We start from the raw sequence: 21822 nt of genomic DNA on the forward strand, positions 1-21822 counted from the left end.
AAAAGTTCATTATTCCATGTTTTCCTGCAGGAGCCGAGCGAGTCATCACTCTGAAGATGGAGATCCCAGGCTCCATGCCTCCTCTCATCCAGGAGATGTTGGAGAACTCTGAAGGTCTGGAGAGCGGTGCTACAGGCAGCCGGCCCAGTGGTGCACCCCCAGGCAGCTGCAGCCCCAGTCTGTCCCCCAGCTCGGCCCAAAGCAGTCCACCCACACAATCACCGTAGTGACTGTCCACCTTTTTAAATTCTCATGGTGCTCTCTGTCTCCGCCGTCTGCGGCCTGATGAGGAGGGGCAAAGGAGGAGGGGCTCAACAAAAATATGAGACCGACCAGGCCAACCTCCTCCTCTGCTACGACACAAAACCTCACCTTCTGATCTGCTTTCTCTCACTCTGGAGCTCCCTCCTCGTGTGCTGGGGGTAAAGCCAAGCCAGGCCTCTGAGAGACCACACTGTAAACACTGCTGATGACTCCTTCTTCCTCCCCTCCTTCACCTTTCTCTAAAGGACTCGTGGAAAGGAACCTGGATGTTTTGGAGACCTGCGAGAGCAGGAAGAGACACTGTGGGACAAATAGAAACAAGGAGATTACAAACACCAGACACTTTTCTGTTGAACTCTGAGGCAGCCTGCAAGGATGGGATTTGTGGAAAGACTCACATCCTCAAAGACTCTTTTTATCCAGCTTAAAAAACAAACAGATTTCGTACAAAGGATATATAAATATATATAGAAAAAGTTAAGAACTATTGTGATTGACATGTCCGACACAGAATGGCAGGTTGAAATGAGGACATGACTTCTGAGATTAGAACTTGTTGTACTTCCTCACTGTTTGAATCGTTTCATACCCATCAAGACTAGAGAGAGAGAGACATTTCAGTTTTATCACATTTGTACATTATTCTAATCTAACAAAAGGTGTTAAAATATCTCTCCCGTCTACACATGCAGACACACACAAAATGTGCACAGAAAACAAGTCGCAGTGAATAGCGGCTAATCTTCCAAGTTGGAATTGTGTTTGATTTTTTTTTTTTTCCAGGAGAATGGGGAAAAAATATGATTGTATGAACTTGGTTGTAAGATATGGTCACAGGTCCTTTCAACAAATCAAATTAATGAAGATTCATTATTAAGGTGTATTTTAAGTAGCCTTTTGAGTTTGTGTATATAAGCTGTATTCATTTCTTTAAAACTATGAAGAGTTTTAGGCTTCACCTTTTTTTTTTTAAGAAGACATTTTACGTGTTTTGTTTATAGGTTTGTGATGCAAGAAAAAGACATTTTGAGCACATTTTACTGAAGGAAGATCATGTTTTGTGTCCTACTAAATACTGGACAGACCTTTAACCAATCACTGGCTGTTCAGAATGTGGCTTTCACGAACGATTTCAACCTCCCTACACTTTAAATTTTTTTATTTTATTTTTTACATTACGTAGATAACAACAAGAGTAGCACTCCAGTCGGGTCATAGCTTTTCTGGCAATGTAGCAGATCGAGTTGATATTTCCTGAAAACAGCGAGCTTGATGCCACGTGTAGCCTTGTCAGGATTGAGTGCACTACAGCGGCTCAGCTTCAGAGAGTTTAAATGTGAAGAATGGTGTACATACACACTGTATTAAAACACAAGTGATTCCAATTGGTCTCTGAATGGATCAAATAATCGGTTATGGGTAAGAACAGAGGAGACTGCTCCATCAGAGGTCAGGCGAGGGAATGTCCTACTGCAAGTCTTCCCCCAGGGAGCTTGTGGTTGCAACAAAGGTGACTTTTTGCCAAATGCAGAACAACTTTACAGTATACGATCCGCTTCACAAAACGCCTTCACACACATCATCTCGACCAAGATTACTGTACACACACCAATGTCTCAGGAAGGAATAATTTTGTTTGCTTGGCCTGTTGTTTGTATATGTTCTGTGCTGCACCTCCTAATCCTCCTTTCATTGATGCACACTCAGACACAAACTTCTGCTACTGAGCCCCTGAATTTTCACCAGTCACTCATTTTTTGCTCGACCTGACAGACCAGAACCTGTACAAAGAGACGCCACCTCTGATCCCGCAGTGTTACAACATAGGAAGCCAGTGCGGAGTCTCTTTCAATTGTTCTTTCCCTTTAATTTGTAACATCAAAGCTGCTTTCATCATTTAGGACTTCACCTGTCAAGAACAGCGCACAACTTTTCCCTCCACAGCTAATCTGATATAGCAGCAGACACGCCGTCAGTTTGAGAAGTATGAAACGTGTTGCAATCTTTTTGTCAAGATTATCAAGCGGCTTTGGGAAAAAAAGAAAACAAAACAAAAAAAATCAAAAATAAAACCAACATTTAATAATTAAATGTGTTTGTGTGATTTACCCGTATCTGATATTTTTATTCTCCGGTCCAGAGATGTTCTTAATAAAGTCCAAATACTTCATAATCAAGATTATTACCTAAAACATTTTAACATAACTAATCATAAAGAGATTTTTGTTACATTTGATTGATTTTGTTCTGAGTTAAGTTAATCACCAACATCCTTAAGTTTAAGTGGGTTCCTTGACCTTACCTGAAAAGAAAAAGAAAATCTGGATTTTATCCTCTTCAGATTGAAATAGTACCAATGGACATCTCTGTTTACAAAAAGTTTCATTTTTCATCAAAGGCTTTGGAGGATCATCAAAAGATGGCATTGTAGGTAGCTGATAACTGGTGCCATAAGCCTCCCCCTCTCTTCAAAGAACAAAGATGGCTTTTTTCCCGGTGAAACTATTAATTTTCTCTGTGACTGTGTTTTGAGAGGAGAAAAAGATTCCTTCAAGAAAGTTTCATAGTCATTCACATCATACAGCACATAATGAGGAAGATCAACATCCCATTCATTATCCAAATGAGGACTAATAAATTGTTTAAGGTGTCCTAGCACACTGCATATAAATGTCAGGGATTCCCACCAGTCAGTTAGATTTTAAGGACCCCACAAAGAAGTCCAATTAAACTAAAAGTGACAAGTCAGCTATACAAATTATTGGATTTTATACTCATTCACAAAAAGGAAGCCCACCAGTAAAACACTGACTTGGGGAATTTAATAAGGTTTTACACCTTAAAATGATTTATTACTGACACCTATTCCTATTATAAAACTGTTTACAAACATAGACATGATTGAAACAAATAAGTTGACCATCGTTTTATGTTCGCAAACAAGATATGCAAATATTAAACTATGTATTTTATCACTATATGATCTCAAAAGGCGGTCGATTCTTCCGCGACATCTTCGGACGACGTCGGGAAGGAGAGCTTTACCTTTGCCCCGCCCCTTAATTGCGTTCTAACCAATCACAAGCCTTCGCGCGGGATTTCAAATATTTTCAAACTGGGGTGACACTGTGGCGAGGTTAAAATATTCCGCCACATTCGTAAATAAAATAGTCCGATCCATGCAAACGTGAGATAGAGCTAAAAGGGCGACCGAAAACATCTTGAATTCGTCGGTTTTAGAAAAAAGACACTTTATATTTCACAACGACTCAGAACCAAGGCGTATTCCGAGGATAATGAGTTTAAAGCGTGGCGGAGTGATATCACATTGCAATTCAGCAAAGTAGAAGACGTGAGATGACGGCTGTTCACGATAGCTTACGTTAGCAGTGTATTTTCACGTTGTTGAGGTATGGTATCATCTTTATTTTAGTCCAACATGGGTTTTAATTAGGAAAAAAAAACCCCTCATTTTATTCAGGTCGACCTTCATAGAAAAGTTGTGTCCTGGAAAGATTTACAGGTAAGGTTGTAAAACTTCTAACGTTTTTTTTTTTTTTAATTTTACGTGTCAGACTATTACGTGCTTCAAAATGAAGCTAAGTTAGCTGTTCACTTTAACTCTACTGGTGTGTTCTTAATTAAACCACGCTTTTCTCTCTATTTGCCTACATTGTTTAATCAGCATAAAGTTATGATTAAGGCGCTGTTGCACGTGTTGCGTCGAATTCTTTTCAGATTTCTCTTTAACGCAATGATGGGGTGAAACACTGGAAAAATTCGTTGTCAAATTTCAACTTGAGTTTTTGTTTTCCAGTTTTTGAATTGAATGTTGCAAAAATGCCATTGCATGGGAAAATAGTCGTCATTAAGAGGAGTGGAGGTGATGGAACCGAGTTTCCTCTTACTGCAACGTGCTTATTTGGAAGGTACATTTAATTGAATATTATGTTCATTTGTCATCTCGTTTGGATACATGAGTTTTGTTTTGTTCCAGAAAATGGTGGATAAGGATGCAAGCTTAATGAGAGATTTTATTGAGTTATTTACTTTTTTTTAAAGAATTAAGTTTTTTTTGACGCAGTCTGTTGCTGACGTCAGTAACATGTTGCAGCACGTGCAGGCTAGTTACATTTTCAGTGGATTGTTTTTGTGTATTTGTACCTCAAGTTATAATTTAAAAAAAAAAACCATTCATGTGGTCTTCTCAGGAAGCCAGACTGTGATATCCGTATCCAACTTCCTCAAGTCTCCAAGGAGCATTGTAGAATTGACTTGAATGAAAACAAAGAGGTAAGGTTGTGTGCTGGCCCCTTTGCTCAGGTTATTCTGCCTTTCAATTGATGTCTGTGAGAAAATGAGTGTAACACTTCCGCCCCAATATATTGATCATCACATTGTATTAGTATTTAAGATATAAGCCTTGCTTGTGCAGTATTTTCCCTTTTAAGGCAAACTGTTATGTGTATTTCGTGTTTATTTCAAGGTCATTTTGACAAATTTAAGCTCGGTGAATCCAACTCTTGTCAATGGGGAGGTTCTGCAGCAGTCTGAGCGTTTGAAGCATGGAGATGTGATAACTGTTATTGATCGTTCTTTCAGGTGAGTAATGCTTTCTGTTATTGTAGGTGACCATTTTTTTTTAAATAGTGTTATTTGGAGAAACAAAGTTCTGTATATATATGCTAAATGTCATGGCAGGTTTGAGTACCCTCCAGCACCCACCCCAAAGAAGAGGTCATCCATCGGAGGCAAAGCTGAAAGTGTCAAAGTAATATAAGATGATAGGGTCACCTCAGACCAACTCAAATATTTATGCTTTATTTTGTAACTATGTTAATGAGAGTTATGTATTTAGGTTCTTCGACATCAACAAGTGAAGGAGCGGAGTGCAGGAGAAAAAGAAATCGCTACAGTTTCCACAGGTAAGACTGAGATGATGACGATGATACATTTCAAGGCTGTGCTTTGGTGTTAAAGTGTTCTTAATAGTTATACAATTCTGTTTCTTCTCATTTTAAGGCCTGCAGCTGAAAGATGGTACAAATCATGACAACATCCAGAGGTCACTGGAAAAAACTATGGAGATGGAGGAAGAAAAGACAACCTCTCCTTTCAATGATTTGTATCAAATGATCAAAAAATCTCTAGATGTTAAGACTCCTCGAAAATCTTCAATCAGCCTCCTACAAACTCCATCATCAAGGGTTTGCTCTCCAAAACCTGTTTCAGTCAAGAAAAACAGTGGAAACCTTTTGACTTTAACAAAAGACAGCGCTACCCCTAAGCAGGATAACATTAAAGCCTTTCCTGAAGCTGTTGAGATCAATACCATCAATAATGAGACCCCAAAGTCTGTTAAGAAGCAGCGCAGGTCATCTCAGGTTCCTTCAAATGACACAAGCAAGCCTGAAGCACAAAGTGGCATGTCTGACGCCCCTTCAGCTCAAAATGGAATCCGTGTAACACCACAGAGGGTAACCTCATTGGATGTTACTGAGCAAGTTGCCTCTCAAACCTCCAAATCAACCACAAGAAGAAGCAAAGAAGCCACACCCGCCAAGCAAGGGGTGACAGGAGGTCCTACAAGGGCATCGCCGAGAAACTCGGAAAACCTTGAAACGGGTAAGTGACATTTAATTTAAATGTAAATATGATGGTATAGATAATTAACCATGGATTACTTTGTTTTGTTATTCTTTTACTGAAAGTGGCATCAAAAAAACGTAAAAGTGGAGAACTTCCAGCTGGTCTGCCCACACCACAGATGAAAAAGAAGAGAGTTTCCTTTGGAAGTAACCTGAGCCCTGAGTTATTTGATAAACGTATGCCTCCTAATTCTCCATTACGCAAAGGGGCTACTCCACGACGAAGCTTTTGTCTGTCTAAACCGAAAGATTCACTCCTAAGAAGAGTGTCAGTCATCGGCATGATACAGGTAACTTTATAAACATTTTAGGTGTTATCCATAATTTTTAAAAAGATTTTTTTATTAATTTTTTTTTTTGTTCTGTAGGAGCATCCAAATAATCAAAGTCCTGCAAAAATGAAAACTACATCGGATAAGAAGTCAACTTCCAAGAAATCTCTTATGGCTCCCATATCCGGGTCCCCGTCTCCAAAGGCAGAGACTCCTGGAAAGAAGACTCCCAAATCCAGGTCCCCGTCTCCAAAGGCAGAGACTCCTGGAAAGAAGACTCCCAAATCCAGGTCCCCGTCTCCAAAGGCAGAGACTCCTGGAAAGAAGACTCCCAAATCCAGATCCCCATCTCCAAAGGCAGAGACTCCTGGAAAGAAGACTCCCAAATCCAGGTCTCCATCTCCAAAGGCAGAAACCTCCAGAGGAGGGTCATCAAAATCTAAGAGTCCCTCTCCTGTCAAAAGAAGTACTCCCTCTAAAACCAAGGCAGAAAGTCCTGGACTCCAGACACCTACAATAAAAGGGCGTTTCTCTGTGTCACGAATCAGCACGCCATCGCCAGCTTCAGAAAGCGGTGCTGCTAATGAAGTCTGTTTAGATACTATTACACCTAAATTGCGTCTGAAAAGAAAGAGCATGAAAAGCACTTCACGGAAGAGTGTGGTGAGGAGTTCTGTAAAAGTAATGTGCAGAAAAAGCGGCATTTCACGAGGATCAATGAAAGGTTTGTTACAGCATTCCAAGTACAGTGCAATCTTCATTTGTTTTTATTCGTGTACTTTAAAACAGTTTTGTTTTTCCTTTGCTTTTTTTTAGCCATGAACTCGTGGGCAGAAATCGTGAAATTTGGACAGAAAAGGGCTCCAGTAGGTGGTCCAGTTAAAGCAAAACTCAGAAAGACCACAGTGAAAAAGGCTCTGTCAAAACCCCAGGCAAGTGAGAAACTGCTATGTTTGACCCACTCAGCCTTCTGTAAATTGTACTCTTTTGCTTTCCTGCATATGGCTGTTTAATTTATTAATTTCTTGCACTCCGGCAGACTCCTGCAAGTAAACTTCAAGACCAAGTCAGCACTGGGCATGCAGACTCACCTGTGACCATTGTTGTGGGACGAGCTCACCGACAAAAGGTTCCATGTCCAACTGGTGCTGCGCCAAGGTGGATTAGCAATGTTGGGGTACTTAAAAAGGACATGAAAATGGATGAAGACTTGACTGGTAAATATCCATATTCGGTTATAACAAAATGTTTAAAGATTGTAATTGCAATAAAATCTTATTCAATTTCCAGGTATTTCTGAAATGTTTAAAACTCCGGCAACTGGAAGGAAGCCAAGGCCCATTGCTATTGAGACTCGTGCTACTAAGACAACAGTGGCAGATCTCAGTAAATCTGTTATAGAACCATCAGTGTTGAACACCCCAGAAGAACCAGGTAAAGTCTTCTCAATCAGTACACACTTCAAATATAGATGCCCATCTATATTGACCATCTGTACTAAAAACAAATAAACTTGCAGGTGAAATGATGGTTTCACCACTGAGTGTTTCAACCACTGTCATGGATAGAAGCTACAACTGTGAGGCAGTGCAGCGCCTGTTTATTGGAGAACATCAGTCAAGTTTTGTCAGTGAAATCCCTGCCATGGAAGTTGCTGGTGGGTCTGAACAGTCTACAGATGCAAAAACTCCCATGCAGAAGCCAATATTGCCAAACTGTCAGACTGGAGTCAACAGAGTTAAGACCCCAAGACAGAAAGCTGAACCCACTGAGGACCTCAGAGGGAAGATTCTGAAGACCCCAAAGCAAAAAATTGAACAAAAGGAGTGTCTTACTGGTATAAAGAGAATAATGAAGACCCCAAGACAGAAAAATGAACCCCTTGAGGACCTCAGAGGGAAGATTCTGAAGACTCCTATGCAGAAGATGGAACCACAGGAATGCCTCTCTGGAGTTAAAAGGATTTTTAGTACACCGCAACAGCAGGCTGAAGATCCACGACATGAACATCTGCAGAGCCATGAAGCTGCAAGTTCCGATTGTATTGACCAGCCTGGAATGCTGCTCACTAAAACTCCACCATCATTCAATTTGTCACTGGGGGGTCTCTCTGGTGTCAAGAGACTGCTGAAGACACCCAGGGTAAAAGCTTCCCCAGTTGAAGATATGGTTGGTGTTAAAAGGCTCCTGAAAACTCCAAGAGAAAAGGGGGAACCTGTTGCTGACAACTTTGGCATCAAGAGACTTATGAAGTCTCCAAAGCTGAAGGCTAATGCACCAGTGGAAGATTTTGAGGGGCTGAAAGAGCTGATGGAGCCACTGCCTGATCCCACAGAACAGGAGAAAAATGAGGTGAGACCACATTCATTAGTGTTTATGAAAACAATATCATGAGTAGACAAATATTTAAGTTTTCTTGCATGTTTTAGGCTTTTCTGTATTGACAATTTCATTATAATTTCAATATTGAACTCTTACAGGCTAAAGATGAAACAGATTGTGCAAAAGGTCAGTGTCCTATTGAATTATCAAGCAGTTTATGTAAATGTTGCATTTCTTATAGTTGTTAATTCAGCAATGCTGATATTTGGATAAACTGAACTTTGTTTCTGTCTTTTTTCTGTTTAGGAGCTGAACATGAGGTTGCTGTTAATGGCCATGCTGAGCAGGTGCCACATAGGAATGAGTTGTCAGACGACAGGCAAATTACTCAAGCAGCTGAAGTTATTAAAACCAATGATTCATCTAAAGAAAAGCTCAAACTGGTGACTGCTGTCAAAGGCAGAGGGGCAAGAATGGCAAAAGCCATATTAGTTGAAGAGAAACGAAAGGCAACAGTCAATTCTGAAGAATCATCGGTCATCTCCGCCCCAGCTCGAGGAAGAAGAGGGAAAAAACCTGAAGCTACAGCACCGCCTATAGCCCAAAGGTCCACAAGAAGCAGAAAGGCTAAAAGCAGTGAAAGCAGTACCGTTGAGGGTTCAGTGGAGCAAAGTTCCACTCTGTCTTCCAAAGTGGCCAGCAAGCTTAAAGGGGGGCAGAATGCAAAAAAAGCCTCTGATCATCCAGGTGAAATGATCTCAAAGGTTGTTGCTGAAGCTGAAATTGTTCCAGAGCCTGAAAGTAAACAGACTACCTCAGTTAACTTTAGAGAACAAGCTAATGAAAATCTGGCAGCTGTGAAGAAACCTAGAGGGAGAAGACCTAAACCTGGCCAGGTGATGCCAGCAAAGGAAGAGAATGACAGTGTTTCTCATGCTGGAAAAGGTTTGATCTTCACTTTCTATAAAACAATTTGTTTTCTTATGAGGAGAAATTTTGACTAAATTGATTATTCTTTCCTTTTAAGATCATAAATCAAACGAAGATTTCACTCCCCAGTCAGAGGTTCTGCCTATTCAAAGTAATGAAAATAAGTCCTCAGACAACATGGAAACTGCTCTTCAGGATCTCACAGCCCAGGGTTTATCTGAAATGAAGCCTGCAACTCAGAAAATCACAGAAATTGAAACAGTTGCCACCCTGAAGAAATGTGGACGGGTTGGAAGGGCAAAGGTCGAATTGACAAGAGTTGATCATTCTGAAAGTCCCACTGTTGCTTCAGGCATCAGTAAAAGAGGGAAGAATGCCAAAATAACTCAAGGACCCAGCGTCAGGGCGACAAGGAGAAATGCAAAGTTGCAGGAATGCAAATCTGTACAGGAAGAGAGTGTGCAGTTGAGTGAGGTTAACATGGAGGTAGTGAGGGGTGAGAACTTTACAGTTGACCCCCATCACAGAGAAGCTGCCACAAAGTCCACAAGAGGAAGAAAACCCAGCCAAGCACTTACAAAACCACTTCAAGCAGAGGAAGATGTAAGCAAGGAGCAACCCACAGATGACAATAAGCCTGACAAACCCAGTCCAACCTGTGGAAGAAACACAAGAGGGAAAAGGACTAAACCAGATAATGTCCAGTCTGCACCTGTGGAGGAGATGGAACAGAAGTCAGCACCTCCAGCCAGAACCAAGAGGGGACAAATCACCAAAGAAGATGAAGGGAAGGTGACCACTCAATCCAGGGAGCCTGTTAAAAACCAGAGGAGAACCAGGAATGTGGAGCAAGACCCTGTAAAACCAAGCACAGTCTTAAATGATGAACAGGCAACAAGACGAGCAAAGAAAGCAGCACAAGAGAAACCACCGGCCGAGTCAGATGATGTCCAAAAGAGTGTTGCCATCAGTGTGACGGACAAACCCAAACAAAGCAGAAGAACAAAACAAGTGGGGAAAGAAACGTCAGCTGTGGTGCCGGAGGAAAAACCTGAGCTGAAGGCTGATGAGTTCAAGGAGGAGGCAGAAGCAGCTGTGGGGAAGAGAAGGAGGGTAAAAAATGATGTTCCAGAACCCATTCAGGCCAAGAGAGCCCGTCGAGGGGCCACACCTGCACCTGCAGAGACAAACACAGAGTCTCCTGACCTTGGGTCCAAGTCTGAACCCTCTTCAAAGGAGCTGCCAAAAAGGGGTAGAAGAGCAGCCAAACCCTCAGCAGACGTTGCCCTGTTGTCTGGCGAAGAGTTAAAAACAGCTGTTGTGGAAGATGCAAATATTCCCACGAGGTCTGTTCGGTGGAAAAGTGAAATTGAAATCTTTGGGATTCAGAAAGTAAAACCTGTTCAGGGTCGGAAGTCAAAGGTTGGTGACAGAGCTTCCGCTGAAAGCCAGAAAGAGCCCAGGAAAACTGAAGAGAAGGATCTCTCAGATGAAGCTGAAGTTCATGCCACCAAAAGAGCCCGGCGTGGGGTCAGGATTGCTGAGTCGATCAAGGGGAAGCATGTTGAGCCTGAGACGCAACCAAAAACCCGAAGTGGACGACTGGCAAAGAAATGAGCCTCTATGTATATGTATTCAAATCGAATCTTTAATCTGCATTTCAGTTTTTATTGATTTGTTTTTTTAGATAGGAATTTTAGACAAAGTTCTTTGTTTCCTTTTATTTCAGACTGAAATGATGTGCTCAATTTCTTTTTCATTACTACAGCAGGGAATTTTAATGGCAAGTTGTATGTTATTCATTGTTTATTTTACAAAAACTGGTTAAAAAAGGTGGTTATTAAATTTTTATGATGAACAAATTGGTCTTTGTTTTTATTTTCTAACTTGAATGTATTAGAAGTTTAAAAGTTAAATATTTCTATTATGTTTGTCTAAAAGATGCTCGTATTTCTATAAACATTATTTTTTGCAGCTTTGATTGCAGGTCGTTTCCCTACATATTGTGATTACCGTACTATATATTTATCACAGACACACGCAGTAGTAATACAAGGTTAGTTGACACTAGGTTTTATGATCGAAGCCCCTTGGCTCTGGTCTTTGAAAGGTCCAAGTTCCAATAGAATCTTCGACATCGCCAAAATTGAATCAAATGTTCCTTGGCCCATTATCAACATTTCTTATAAATACCACTAAAATGCGTTCATAACTTTTGGCGTTACATCGCTAACAAATATAATCGCAGCGGAGGTACAATATGTTGTGGACGTGTTTGGTGGCGAAAACATACTATATAACGGTCAGCAGAACCAGACGTGAACAGCAGAACAACCCGGACACATTTGGGAGGCGGACAGGATACCAATGCAGAAGCGACGCTGGAGGGAGATTTGAGAGAGGCGCATGGACTGCGCTATCCTGCCGAAACTTTTCTGACGTTTTGAGAATTCGATTTCACTACAGTAATCCCAAGTTTGACGCGCCTCTTTCTGTCATGGAAGCGGACGGTGACATTAAAACCACAGCAACAGGCTTCCGTTGCACTCTGTGCAATGTCAGTCTACCAAACGGTAAGCTAATTTAGCCATGTTAAGCTCCTGTTCAGATTTACTAAAGGTAGACGACTGCTGAAGAAAAAATATGCATGATGAAATCTTAAACATATTGTGATAATGTTATAAACAAATTGTGATATGTTTGATCTTATTAAATGACTAAGTAATGTACTGCTCACACCTGCAGTGCCAAGCTTGGAACAGCATGTCAAAGGGCGTAAACATCAGACGCTGAGTACTGTGCGCGCTAGCAGGAAATCCCAGGAGCAGCACAGCGTGTATGTGGCAGGACTCAAACCTGAAATTTCTCAGACTGACATTACTGAGTACTTCCAGCAGTTCGGACCAGTATCAGACGTAATTATGGATAAGGACAAGGTCAGTCGGCCGTTCACAGTACTATAAACATCAAATTATATTCGCTGCCAGAGCTCATTACCTGGGAGGGTCAACAATCATATGAAAATGTACTGGACAGTATTGTATTTCTGACTTGACATATTAATTTTCAACTAGGGATTTTACGCCATTGTGCTGTTCAGTGAGACGGACAGTATACAGGCAACTTTGTCCTGTGGTGAACATCGGCTCAAAGGCTCGAAACTGCGCGTCAAACCCAGAGAAAAGAAGGAATTCAAGTTGATTCCCAAGAAGAGCGATTTCCAGAATCTCCAAGAAGCTTTTGATAGACTCAAACCTCAGCTGTGCCAACTTTTGAACGTAACAATCCATTTTCAAAATGTGAAACCAAAATTTGGTGGTTTGTTTGATGGAAAATACAGTTACAGATTCTTGTCTTGTTATTTTCTTTTGTTTCTCAGGTAGATGGGCAGATGCGTTATATGGTAGAGCGATTCCAGCTGGGAGAAAATGAAAAAAAAGCCCGAGGATTGCTGGTTCAACTGCTGCAAGAGGTTCTCGTGGAGTTTTTCCCAGGTGACCTTTTGATTTCACTCATGATTGTTGTCTGGTATTTCGGGTTTATTTTTAAACCACTTTATCTATATATATATCTTTGGATCATTTGCAGACAGCCAGATTTTCCCCTTTGGATCATCTGTTAACACCTTTGGAATCCACTCCTGTGACTTGGACCTCTTCCTGGACCTAGAAAACACCAAAGTGTTCCAGGCCCATGCCAAGTCCACCACAGGCCAGGTCTTAATTGCTACTGTCTTACTGTGACTATACACAAATTAGTTAAACAGAAAGTGCATTTTAACTAATGTTTTTTCCCCAGCAGATTCATTGCGACTCTAATTGATTCACATTCCAAAATAATAAAAAGTAAAAAGAGAATTTTTTTTCTGCATCTTTAGACAGGGGAGGGTATGTCGGATGATGGCCGCTCTGAAGATTCCATGCTGTCTGATATTGATTTATCCACTGCCACTCCAGCGGAGGTCTTGGATCTTGTGGCAGCTATCCTTAAACGCTGCGTCCCCAGTGTGCACAAAGTCCACGTGGTCAGCGTTGCCCGTCTCCCTGTAGTCAAGTTCCATCACCGTGAGCTTAACTTGCAGGGGGACATAACCACCAACAACAGGTGAAGGAAATATTGGGGAAAGAAATATAAATATTTTTTATGTGCACAGAGATAATTACAAATGTATTTTTCACCAGACTAGCAGTGAGAAACACGCGTTTTCTCCAGCTGTGTTCAGAGATAGACGAGCGACTTAGGCCTCTGGTCTACACCATCCGTTGCTGGGCCAAACAGAAGCAGCTGGCTGGTAATATCACATGACTGTGTATAATCCAGTTTGAAGTCATGTTTATATAAATGTATAGTTTTTAATTCCACTATTTCACCAGCAGATGCCAGTAGAGCTATATTTACTGAAGTTGAGAATATACTATATACCTATACAACCTATAGACAGATATAGTATAGGTACATTATATATAATATACCTACACTATCTATAGGTATATTACAGACAAAAATAAATACTGCAATGCAGAAACAAAAATAGGCTAAAATGCAGATCTGCCTTTGAATGTCCTTGCAAAGATGTTAATATGTTCCACTCTATATTATAACTACATTAATTTACACTACACTATTGCATTAATAGGACAATAATGTTTTTGTTTAATGCCACATTTATGCTGGTAATTTTCAGGTAACCCCAGTGGGACTGGACCCCTGCTCAATAACTATGCCCTGACACTGCTCGTGATCTTCTTCCTTCAAAACTGCGACCCTCCCGTCCTCCCCACTGTGGACCAACTGAAAGCCATGGCCTGTAAGTGTCATGGCATAAAAGATAAACAGAAATGAGCAAAGCAAAGTTAAAGAATCCTCAAAACCCTTGGAACCATTTACAAGTTAATGAGGGGAGGTGATGGTGTCATGATTGGATATAAAGGGACTTGACCTTTATGAGCTGGATGGGAGTGCAGAAAACAGTCACTTGATTCGGATTTCTGTCGTTTGTCTGTTTCAGGTGAGGAAGAAGAGTGTGTGATTGAAGGTTGGAACTGCACTTTCCCCAGCCAGGCTATAGCTGTACCCCCCAGCAAGAACAGGCAGGACCTTTGTAAGTGGAACTGATTTATAAAAGAGACAATATGTGGTTTGTTGGACATATATTACATTTTTTTTATTATGTTCTCCTCTTTTCTAGGCACCCTGCTTGCTGGTTTTTTCAATTTCTATGCAAAGTTTGATTTTGCCAGCAGCGTTATATCTCTCAGGGAGGGACGAGCGCTCCCAATCACAGATTTTCTCAAACAGAATAAGGATGAAGAAGCAATGGGAGAGGAAACACCCAACACGGGGATGCATCATGGTCCTAAACTGGGCCCTCTAAATCTCTTAGACCCCTTTGAGCTCTCCCACAACGTTGCCGGTAACCTAAATGAACGCTCCCACCGCAGCTTCCAGAGGGAGTGCCAGGAGGCTGAGAAATACTGCCGCAGTTTACAGTACCAGCGTAAATCCACCAAGGGGAAATCGTGGGGGCTGGTGCGCTTGTTAACCCCCCACGGGGAAGTCGCCCATGCCAAAACAGAGCAGCTGACAATCAGCATCCCTTTCAAATCGGCGTTGCTCCCCGAGGGGCTGCGCAGCCAGCTGCACGAGGCGGGGGATGAGTTCCGGCTGCTGTGGTTCCAGAAGATTTGCGCTGCTGTGTGCGGAGTGTTCCAAAATGTTCTCGGCTGCCATCTCCACCCCTCTGCAGACGTTGCCTTTGGAGAGGAAGGCGCGGAGGAGAAGGAAAGTCTTTCAGATTCCCTCAACACGTCAGCAGACGATAGCCGCGAGCTCATCGGCAGCCAGGACGAAGCCTCTCCTCTGGAGATGACCGCGGCTGGGGCCAAGAGACCGCTCTCTTCTGGCAGCGACACGCCAGCCTCGCCTCAAGGTAAAAAGCCACGGCTCTCCAAGAGGGCCAAACCGGAGTTTCCACACTGGGTCTTCGTGCAGAAGCACTTGGTGTGGGCTGGCAGGAGGAGGGTGAGGCGTGAGCTGAGCAAGGGGACAGACTCCCAGCCAGAAGGCAGCTGCATGGACCTGGAGTCTCGGGTCACTGCTCACATCATTGAGAAAGAAAAGGAGCTTAAAGAGCCCCTGGAGTTCACGGTTCAACTCCAAATGTTGGGAGGGACCGAGAGCACAAGGGCGGTGGTGAAGTTGGAGCCAACCAGCGACAAGACTGGAGTTTTCTATGACTTTTTTCACTTTTTGGAAGCCTTCTTGGCAAAGATGGTTGAGACTTTGTTAAAGAACGAAGTAGTTAACATTTAAAGGTTAGAATCGGCGTTTGGTTTCTTTATTTTTAGTCTTCAGTAACAGCGCACTGCTACTTAAAAAACTCTGGAAACACAAGTGTTAATGTGGCGTTTTGGGCTTGGTCAGACTGTAGCTTTTTATGTTTGTGTTGTGAACTTTCTGATTAAGCCTGGTTTTTATGTTTGTCTCTTGGTTTTTAGTGTATTTCTGTTTGAATTGTTCTTGGATGGAAACTTCAGTAGCATGTGTTAATCTCCTGATGCCACATTCTAATGAATAAAAAGTCCCCTTTGTAAAATGCCGCCTCACTCTACTGAACATATGCTCACTAGACCGTACTGGGTATACATTTATGTTGTCTCAAGATCTAGTCACAGCTAATCAACATTTGTGCATCCGTTTCTGGACAAAGTTGTAGATCCAGAAATCTACCTAACCTTTGACCTCCCCTTGGATGATGTCAGCGAGGCTTCATCAAGACGGTTCGGAACCAGACTGACAGATTTTTGGTATTAAATCAGTAAAAATCAAGCATTCCATTTCTGTCTTGACACACCCAGTTATGATACAGTTGGTGATCAGACAGCCTCATCCACGCATCCAGAACAGAGAACCCGTGTGATGGAGATGGCTCCAGGAGTGCTCACTTCTGTTTTAGAACACAAAACTATCAGGCTCAAAGCCACCACGGAAAGCAATCTCATCACATTTGAGGGCGGCACGTGCTCGGTCCAGAAGATAAACCGAGTGCAGCCGTGCTCATGGTTCACTCCTGCTGTAGGGAATTCAGCACCTGTTCGTGTTTCGTGTTTGATGTCAATTTGGAAGAAAGCCCAAGTCGATCCACTGGATCCACTGCGTGCACTCATCAGCCAAGCTGCATCACCAGCCGCCCCAACAACACGTCAGTCTGTGATGTTGTAAACTGTTGTGCTTTTTTTGTCCCAGTTGCTGCTGCTGCTGGATGTAGATTCTTCCAGAGAAAAGATGCTTGTTGGGAATGAGCACAGAAGAAAGTCGGATTCTTATCAAGTCGCAGGACCAAAATCTGTTGAATATGGTGTGTGGTGCTGCTCACTAACCCTGACAAATGACTGGGGGCCCATTAACCACCTCTTTTTCCTCTTCTTTTCTCTGCAAACAGATATGGCTACATAAAAAGCTCTCTGCTGATTTTACTGGCTCTGGCTGAAGATAAGACTAAATAATCCCTCTTTCTGCCTGTGATGGCCCAGAGGAGGTGGACGTTCTGCTGGGAGGCAGCTCTTCCAGCAGAATGGACCTTCATATGTGTGTAATCTTTTCTGTGTGTGGACGGGGCAGCTGGTGTCGTGCAAATGGAAAAGGCGGCAGGAGCTTTTAGAGCTCAATTTGTGCAGCGCAAATAAATATCTGTAGTAAGTAGCTTTGTGACTAATGTCATTATTTGTTAATGTTTTTGCTCTTCCCTGGTAAACATCTCTTTTGTTCGGCTCTCGCTGGCAGAAATGCACTTTATTAGAGGCAGAATGGAAAAGTTGGTAAAGCTGAACAGGATGAGATTAGAAGTTCTAAAGAAGTGTCTGTACAGGTCCCATCATCTTAGGAACACTGTTGGGGTCCAGACTGGTCTTCAGGAGAGCGTTAGCTGGCGGCTACTGGACTGTGAAGACTCTTTCTCCTATCTGGAGGCTGCTACCTCTTCTCTATTTACCTGCAAACACTGCGGACGGTTAATGACTTTTCTTGGTCACATTGTTGTTTCTTGTCATTGCCTTTTATGGCCTCAGAGATTAAACGCAGAGAGGATGAATATCGCAGCAGTAGAGCTAACAAAACGGTTGATAAAGAGATATCTTTGAGCAGAAGATCATGCTGTTAAATGTCACATTTCATGAAAACTAAAAAAAAAACCAACCACTTATCCTGACACAACAGACTGAATTATGGTTCAATAATTGTTCAGCTCAATCAGTGTGTAATACCACAGTCCACTTCCCGCATTTATGGCATTGTAACATACGCTATAAAGTGCCTGTTTGCCGCCATGTGAACCAGCTCCTTGGAGGCCGTCTGCAGGGATTTATGGACAAATCAAGTTGTGGTTTTGATAAAGGCTTCAGGGCAGCGCTGATTTTACAACTCTCCAAACAACACCAGAAGAGACGTCATACAGGCTCCCTGGGGAGAGTGTGCTGTTATGTTAGCCCAGGGCCACTTTGGACGAAGCATCCATGATCCAATACAGATGACTGAGGTTAATCTTATGCACCAGGGCCCTAAAAGAGGATCAAGCTTAATGATGCCACATTTGCACAATACGGTGTTAATACAGCACGCTGTATGTACATAAAGTGATTTTTTTTTAAAATGTTGCTGTTGTTTTTTAATACACAGGAAACACGACAATACCCGTTGTCCTCTTTCATGCAGCTTCTCACACACTCTCTGCCAGGTTGTTGGAGCGCTCTTGTCGTCGATCCTGCTTGTTCATGACCAGCCTGGCTTGCCTCTGTCCCTGTAATTCACTTCGTTTTCTGTCCATCGTGGACTCTGTCTGATTCCCCTCCACGAATCTACTTCCCCCCTGGTTTCTTGAAGAGGGGATTACTGATCCATGGGAACTTTATCATGGACTTTGGTTTGTCTGGGATTTATTTCCACCTGTTGTTGTAAACCTATCTGTCCTTCATTCAGGTGAGCTCTGTTCAGTAAAGGTTTCTTTTGACTTTGATGCTGTTGTGAGTGGGAAACTGGGTCCAGTTTCCACCCGTGACAGGCTCATCTGAAGTGAAATTGATGCTCTTCCCAGTATAGTGAGTACATTTCCCATCTATGAATCCATCACTCACAATTTTTCCAGTAATAAAAAAGGATGAACGTCTCCACTTATCCCACATTACCTGCACGCTGTCTGATAGAGAACCAGTGGAGGCCCTGTGAAGCGAACAGCAGACCGTGAAGATAACTGGAGCCTCTGCGGGCATCGGAGATGTTTGCTTCATTTAAGTGTGTGTGTGTGTGGGAGGGGGTGGGTGTGCATGTGCGTGCGTGCGTGTTTGTCCTAGCGTTGTTTTTTAAAGGTAACTAGTGGTGTGTGGTACAGCCATGACATCAATCATTTGATGGGATCACTGGTTGATAATCTTGTTATTGATCTGCTGCAGCCTATGAGCTAATATATTAATGTTTTTATCACCATCTGAATAATACATGCAGAAGTGATGAGTGCACCGGAGGTCAAAGATCATTCCTGGATAAGACATGTGTCATTTCATAATGAATTTTTCTTCATTCACCAAAAGAATAACCTCTCAGTAGAAAAACCCCTTTGGTTCTTTGTGTTGTCGCTGCCTGTCCTGTCTGTTTTAGCTGACCCAGCTGACCCTACTGCTGAATTTCATCAAGCGTTCCGATGTCTACATTTTTAATGCAGCCAGAATTCTTTTTTCTAAATGCTAAAGTTCTCTTGAAACAAAAGCAAAGAGCTAACTGTGTATTTTTGTTGAGGTGTGTCTTCAAATTCTCCTGCTGAAGCGCTCATCCATGGACACGGACAGCAGCTTCAAGCGGCTCCTCTCTGTGATTGTTGAATCTCGCACTCCTGTGCTGCCTATCACCAGGAGTGCGCCACTTCGGCTTCTCTTTTGTGATTCCAAACTTCAGCTGAGCTGTTTTCAGGGTGGAGGGTCTTGCTGAGAGAAACACTTCTGCTGAGTGTTGATGAAAACAGCCACAAACCTTCAGTGCGATGCTCTGCAGTTTCACCTGACTCTTGGTTTCTTTGTTCACCTGTGCTTTTTAAAAATATATATTCAGAAAAGTGTGACATTCCAGTACACTTTTTTTTTTACATTAAAAAGTTGAAATAAACTCCAACCCCAGGTTGGTCACACGGTCTCATCAATTGTTTCGGCGTTGAATATGAAACTGAATATTTACATTTTATCAAAACTCCTGCCGCTGAATGCGTCCTCCGTTTCAAAGTTTGTTTTTAAGTATTTTGAGGATTCGGATGTGAATCGCAGCCACTTGTCGCACCATGCAGGAGTCCAACCTGCAGACTGTGCGTGTTAGTTAACGGATAATAACTGAACCGGTATTTTTTCAAAAGAACAAATATTATTTAAAAATAGGGGATGTTGACGAGAACTCCGGTTTCACCCATGTGTGCAACAAGTCCGTTAAAAATAAATCCGCGTCTCCCGTGAGGCTGATGGGAATAGTTTCCATGCGTCCCGGGGGATGGAGGAGGTGTGGTTAACTGTCCAACAGAGCGCATCAGGTGTCACCTCAGCGTATATAAGCAGAGAAGCAGCAGGACGGAGCACCACAGGAGCAGCAAAGGAGCCACGGCAGCAGCTGAGACCTTCCAGAAAGTGAGTCTGGTGATCTTTCTGTTACCTTGAATGACCTTCTAATAGATCCTTGTTGCATGTCTGTTGAACCACGCTGGCTCAGCGGTTTGGTCACTTTTGGTTGAAACAGAAAGGTTGTCTCTGTTTTTCCACCTGAAGTTTGGGTGCGTTTCTCCTCAGATGGCCAACACTCAGAGATCGTGGATCGTGTTCGCAGCTCTCGTCATCTGTCTGCTGGCATGTTGGAACAACTTCGCCGACGCGTATCCCCCCAAACCGGAGAGCCCGGGGAGCAACGCGTCACCGGAGGACTGGGCCAAATACCAGGCCGCTGTCAGGCACTATGTCAACCTCATCACCAGGCAGAGGTCAGCTCAAAGGAGGGTTTGGAAGCAACTTATCACGCCTTTATATTCAGAAAAAAATCAATTTATAACACGTTCGACATTTAGACTGTTACTCTGCTGCATAGATGAGGTTTGAACCTTTAAACCTAAAATCTACAGATAAAGACAGTAAATGTTAAGTTCATAAAAAGAGCGCAGAGCTTCACACACACATCTTTACTTGATTATCTGGGATGTAAGATCCTAATTTCCCTGTTTTTTTTAATGTATCTCTTATTTAAATAAACCCAATAACTAGAAATAATGTGTGGTAGTGAAGAAAATAGCAGTTGTGATGGACGGTTCATGCTTCTAAACATGTATTATCGGAGGATTTAAATATCTTAAAAGTAACAGCAGGTTTTAGTCTTCTGGACACTGGTTTTCTCTGAGGAGACTCTGGTGTTGAGTGGTAAATTGAAGTAAAATTCTGTGAGGTGTGATTGATACTGACAGCATGAGAGGGGGGAAAAGATGCCACAGTTAAAATTGATCACACACTCTGGAGCGGTCAGAGAAAGAAAGATCACCCGTTTGGGTTTTCTCCAGGTACGGGAAGAGGTCCAACATGGAGGAGCAGGCGGTGGAATGGCTGCTGTTTGGGCCCGATTCAAACCAGAACCCCCAACCACGGTGAGAAACCTTTTCATCGCTCTGAACCTGTAAAAACAAATGTAAAGCTGCACAAGAGTAAACAAGATGAGTCAAAATCTAGTAAAATAACCTGTAAATTGGGTTGGAATTTGAACAGAATCTGTGAAATGATTCTAAATAGTGTACTTTGCTAATAAAAAAGTTTATTTAAAGATATTTCCAACCATGTATTGTCACTTATAGAAGAAGAGATCAGTTAGATGTCTTGAGATGTCTCTTGAGCTCCTGATTTTAGAATTTTTTTGGTTTTGATTGATTTTATAATGGTATATATGATGCATATGTATGGTGTATGTGCTTTATTATTGTCATCATTGTAATGTTTGGTATGTGTGTTGTAAATATATTTAAATATGTGCTTTTCTTGCAGAGCGGATGATAATGATGATCAGTGGTAAAGGAAAACGTCACTGCTGTGGATTCAACAATTAAAAATAACAATAAACATAAATAAACCAACTGAGATTTTCAAGACAACTTGTACTCCCCATTGTGACTCCCCATACAATCATATCATGCATAGAAATTGTTATCCCTCCCTCTATCCCTCCTTCAATGTGTTTTATTCTCAACTAAACATGTAAATAATTTGTATCAAATCTCTTTACAATAATAAAAAAGCCCACATTTAATTAAAGTAAAAACCTGTGAACAAATTTGGATGTAGTCCGTTTTTATTGGCGCTAGATGTCGCTGTTTCGCCGACAAACGC

General features: G+C 42.1%; 4 protein-coding genes across 6 annotated transcripts in view; all 4 read left to right on the forward strand.

Annotated features, from left to right (window-relative positions):
* Positions 1-2355, forward strand: part of raraa (retinoic acid receptor, alpha a) — a 95812-nt gene extending 93457 nt beyond the window's left edge. For both annotated transcript variants that reach the window (XM_057026079.1, XM_057026070.1), the window contains one exon: positions 31-2355. In XM_057026079.1, coding sequence (XP_056882059.1) covers positions 31-227 — 197 coding nt within the window. In that variant the 3' untranslated portion in view covers positions 228-2355. The remainder of the gene's footprint in view (positions 1-30) is intronic.
* A 1096-nt stretch (positions 2356-3451) lies between these two features.
* mki67 (marker of proliferation Ki-67) lies at positions 3452-11298 on the forward strand. 2 transcript variants are annotated; one of them, XM_057026044.1, is made up of 16 exons: positions 3452-3787; positions 4082-4193; positions 4476-4557; positions 4751-4866; positions 4966-5035; positions 5123-5189; positions 5287-5889; positions 5976-6202; positions 6281-6908; positions 7001-7116; positions 7224-7401; positions 7475-7618; positions 7704-8536; positions 8665-8698; positions 8816-9451; positions 9534-11298. In XM_057026044.1, the coding sequence occupies exons 2-16, from the start codon at positions 4105-4107 to the stop codon at positions 11051-11053; spliced, it is 5343 nt and encodes a 1780-aa protein (XP_056882024.1). In that variant the 5' UTR covers positions 3452-3787; positions 4082-4104; the 3' UTR covers positions 11054-11298. The 2 variants fall into 2 exon arrangements, with proteins under 2 accessions (XP_056882024.1, XP_056882035.1); XM_057026055.1 differs by having other exon boundaries at positions 3453-3787; positions 8665-8692; positions 8813-9451.
* A 486-nt stretch (positions 11299-11784) lies between these two features.
* tut1 (terminal uridylyl transferase 1, U6 snRNA-specific) lies at positions 11785-16031 on the forward strand. Its single transcript, XM_057043857.1, has 10 exons — positions 11785-12009; positions 12182-12372; positions 12511-12714; positions 12816-12930; positions 13025-13152; positions 13314-13540; positions 13618-13727; positions 14121-14243; positions 14445-14537; positions 14625-16031. Exons 1-10 carry the CDS (start codon positions 11934-11936, stop codon positions 15746-15748), a joined length of 2391 nt encoding a protein of 796 aa, XP_056899837.1. The 5' UTR covers positions 11785-11933; the 3' UTR covers positions 15749-16031.
* Positions 16032-19955: 3924 nt separating this feature from the next.
* Positions 19956-21766, forward strand: pyyb (peptide YYb). Its single transcript, XM_057040055.1, has 4 exons — positions 19956-20091; positions 20251-20438; positions 21006-21089; positions 21481-21766. The coding sequence occupies exons 2-4, from the start codon at positions 20251-20253 to the stop codon at positions 21506-21508; spliced, it is 300 nt and encodes a 99-aa protein (XP_056896035.1). The 5' UTR covers positions 19956-20091; the 3' UTR covers positions 21509-21766.
* The last annotated feature ends 56 nt before the right edge of the window (positions 21767-21822 follow it).

Source organism: Takifugu flavidus, chromosome 1, assembly GCF_003711565.1.
Source record: "Takifugu flavidus isolate HTHZ2018 chromosome 1, ASM371156v2, whole genome shotgun sequence".
Classification (NCBI taxonomy): domain Eukaryota; kingdom Metazoa; phylum Chordata; class Actinopteri; order Tetraodontiformes; family Tetraodontidae; genus Takifugu; species Takifugu flavidus.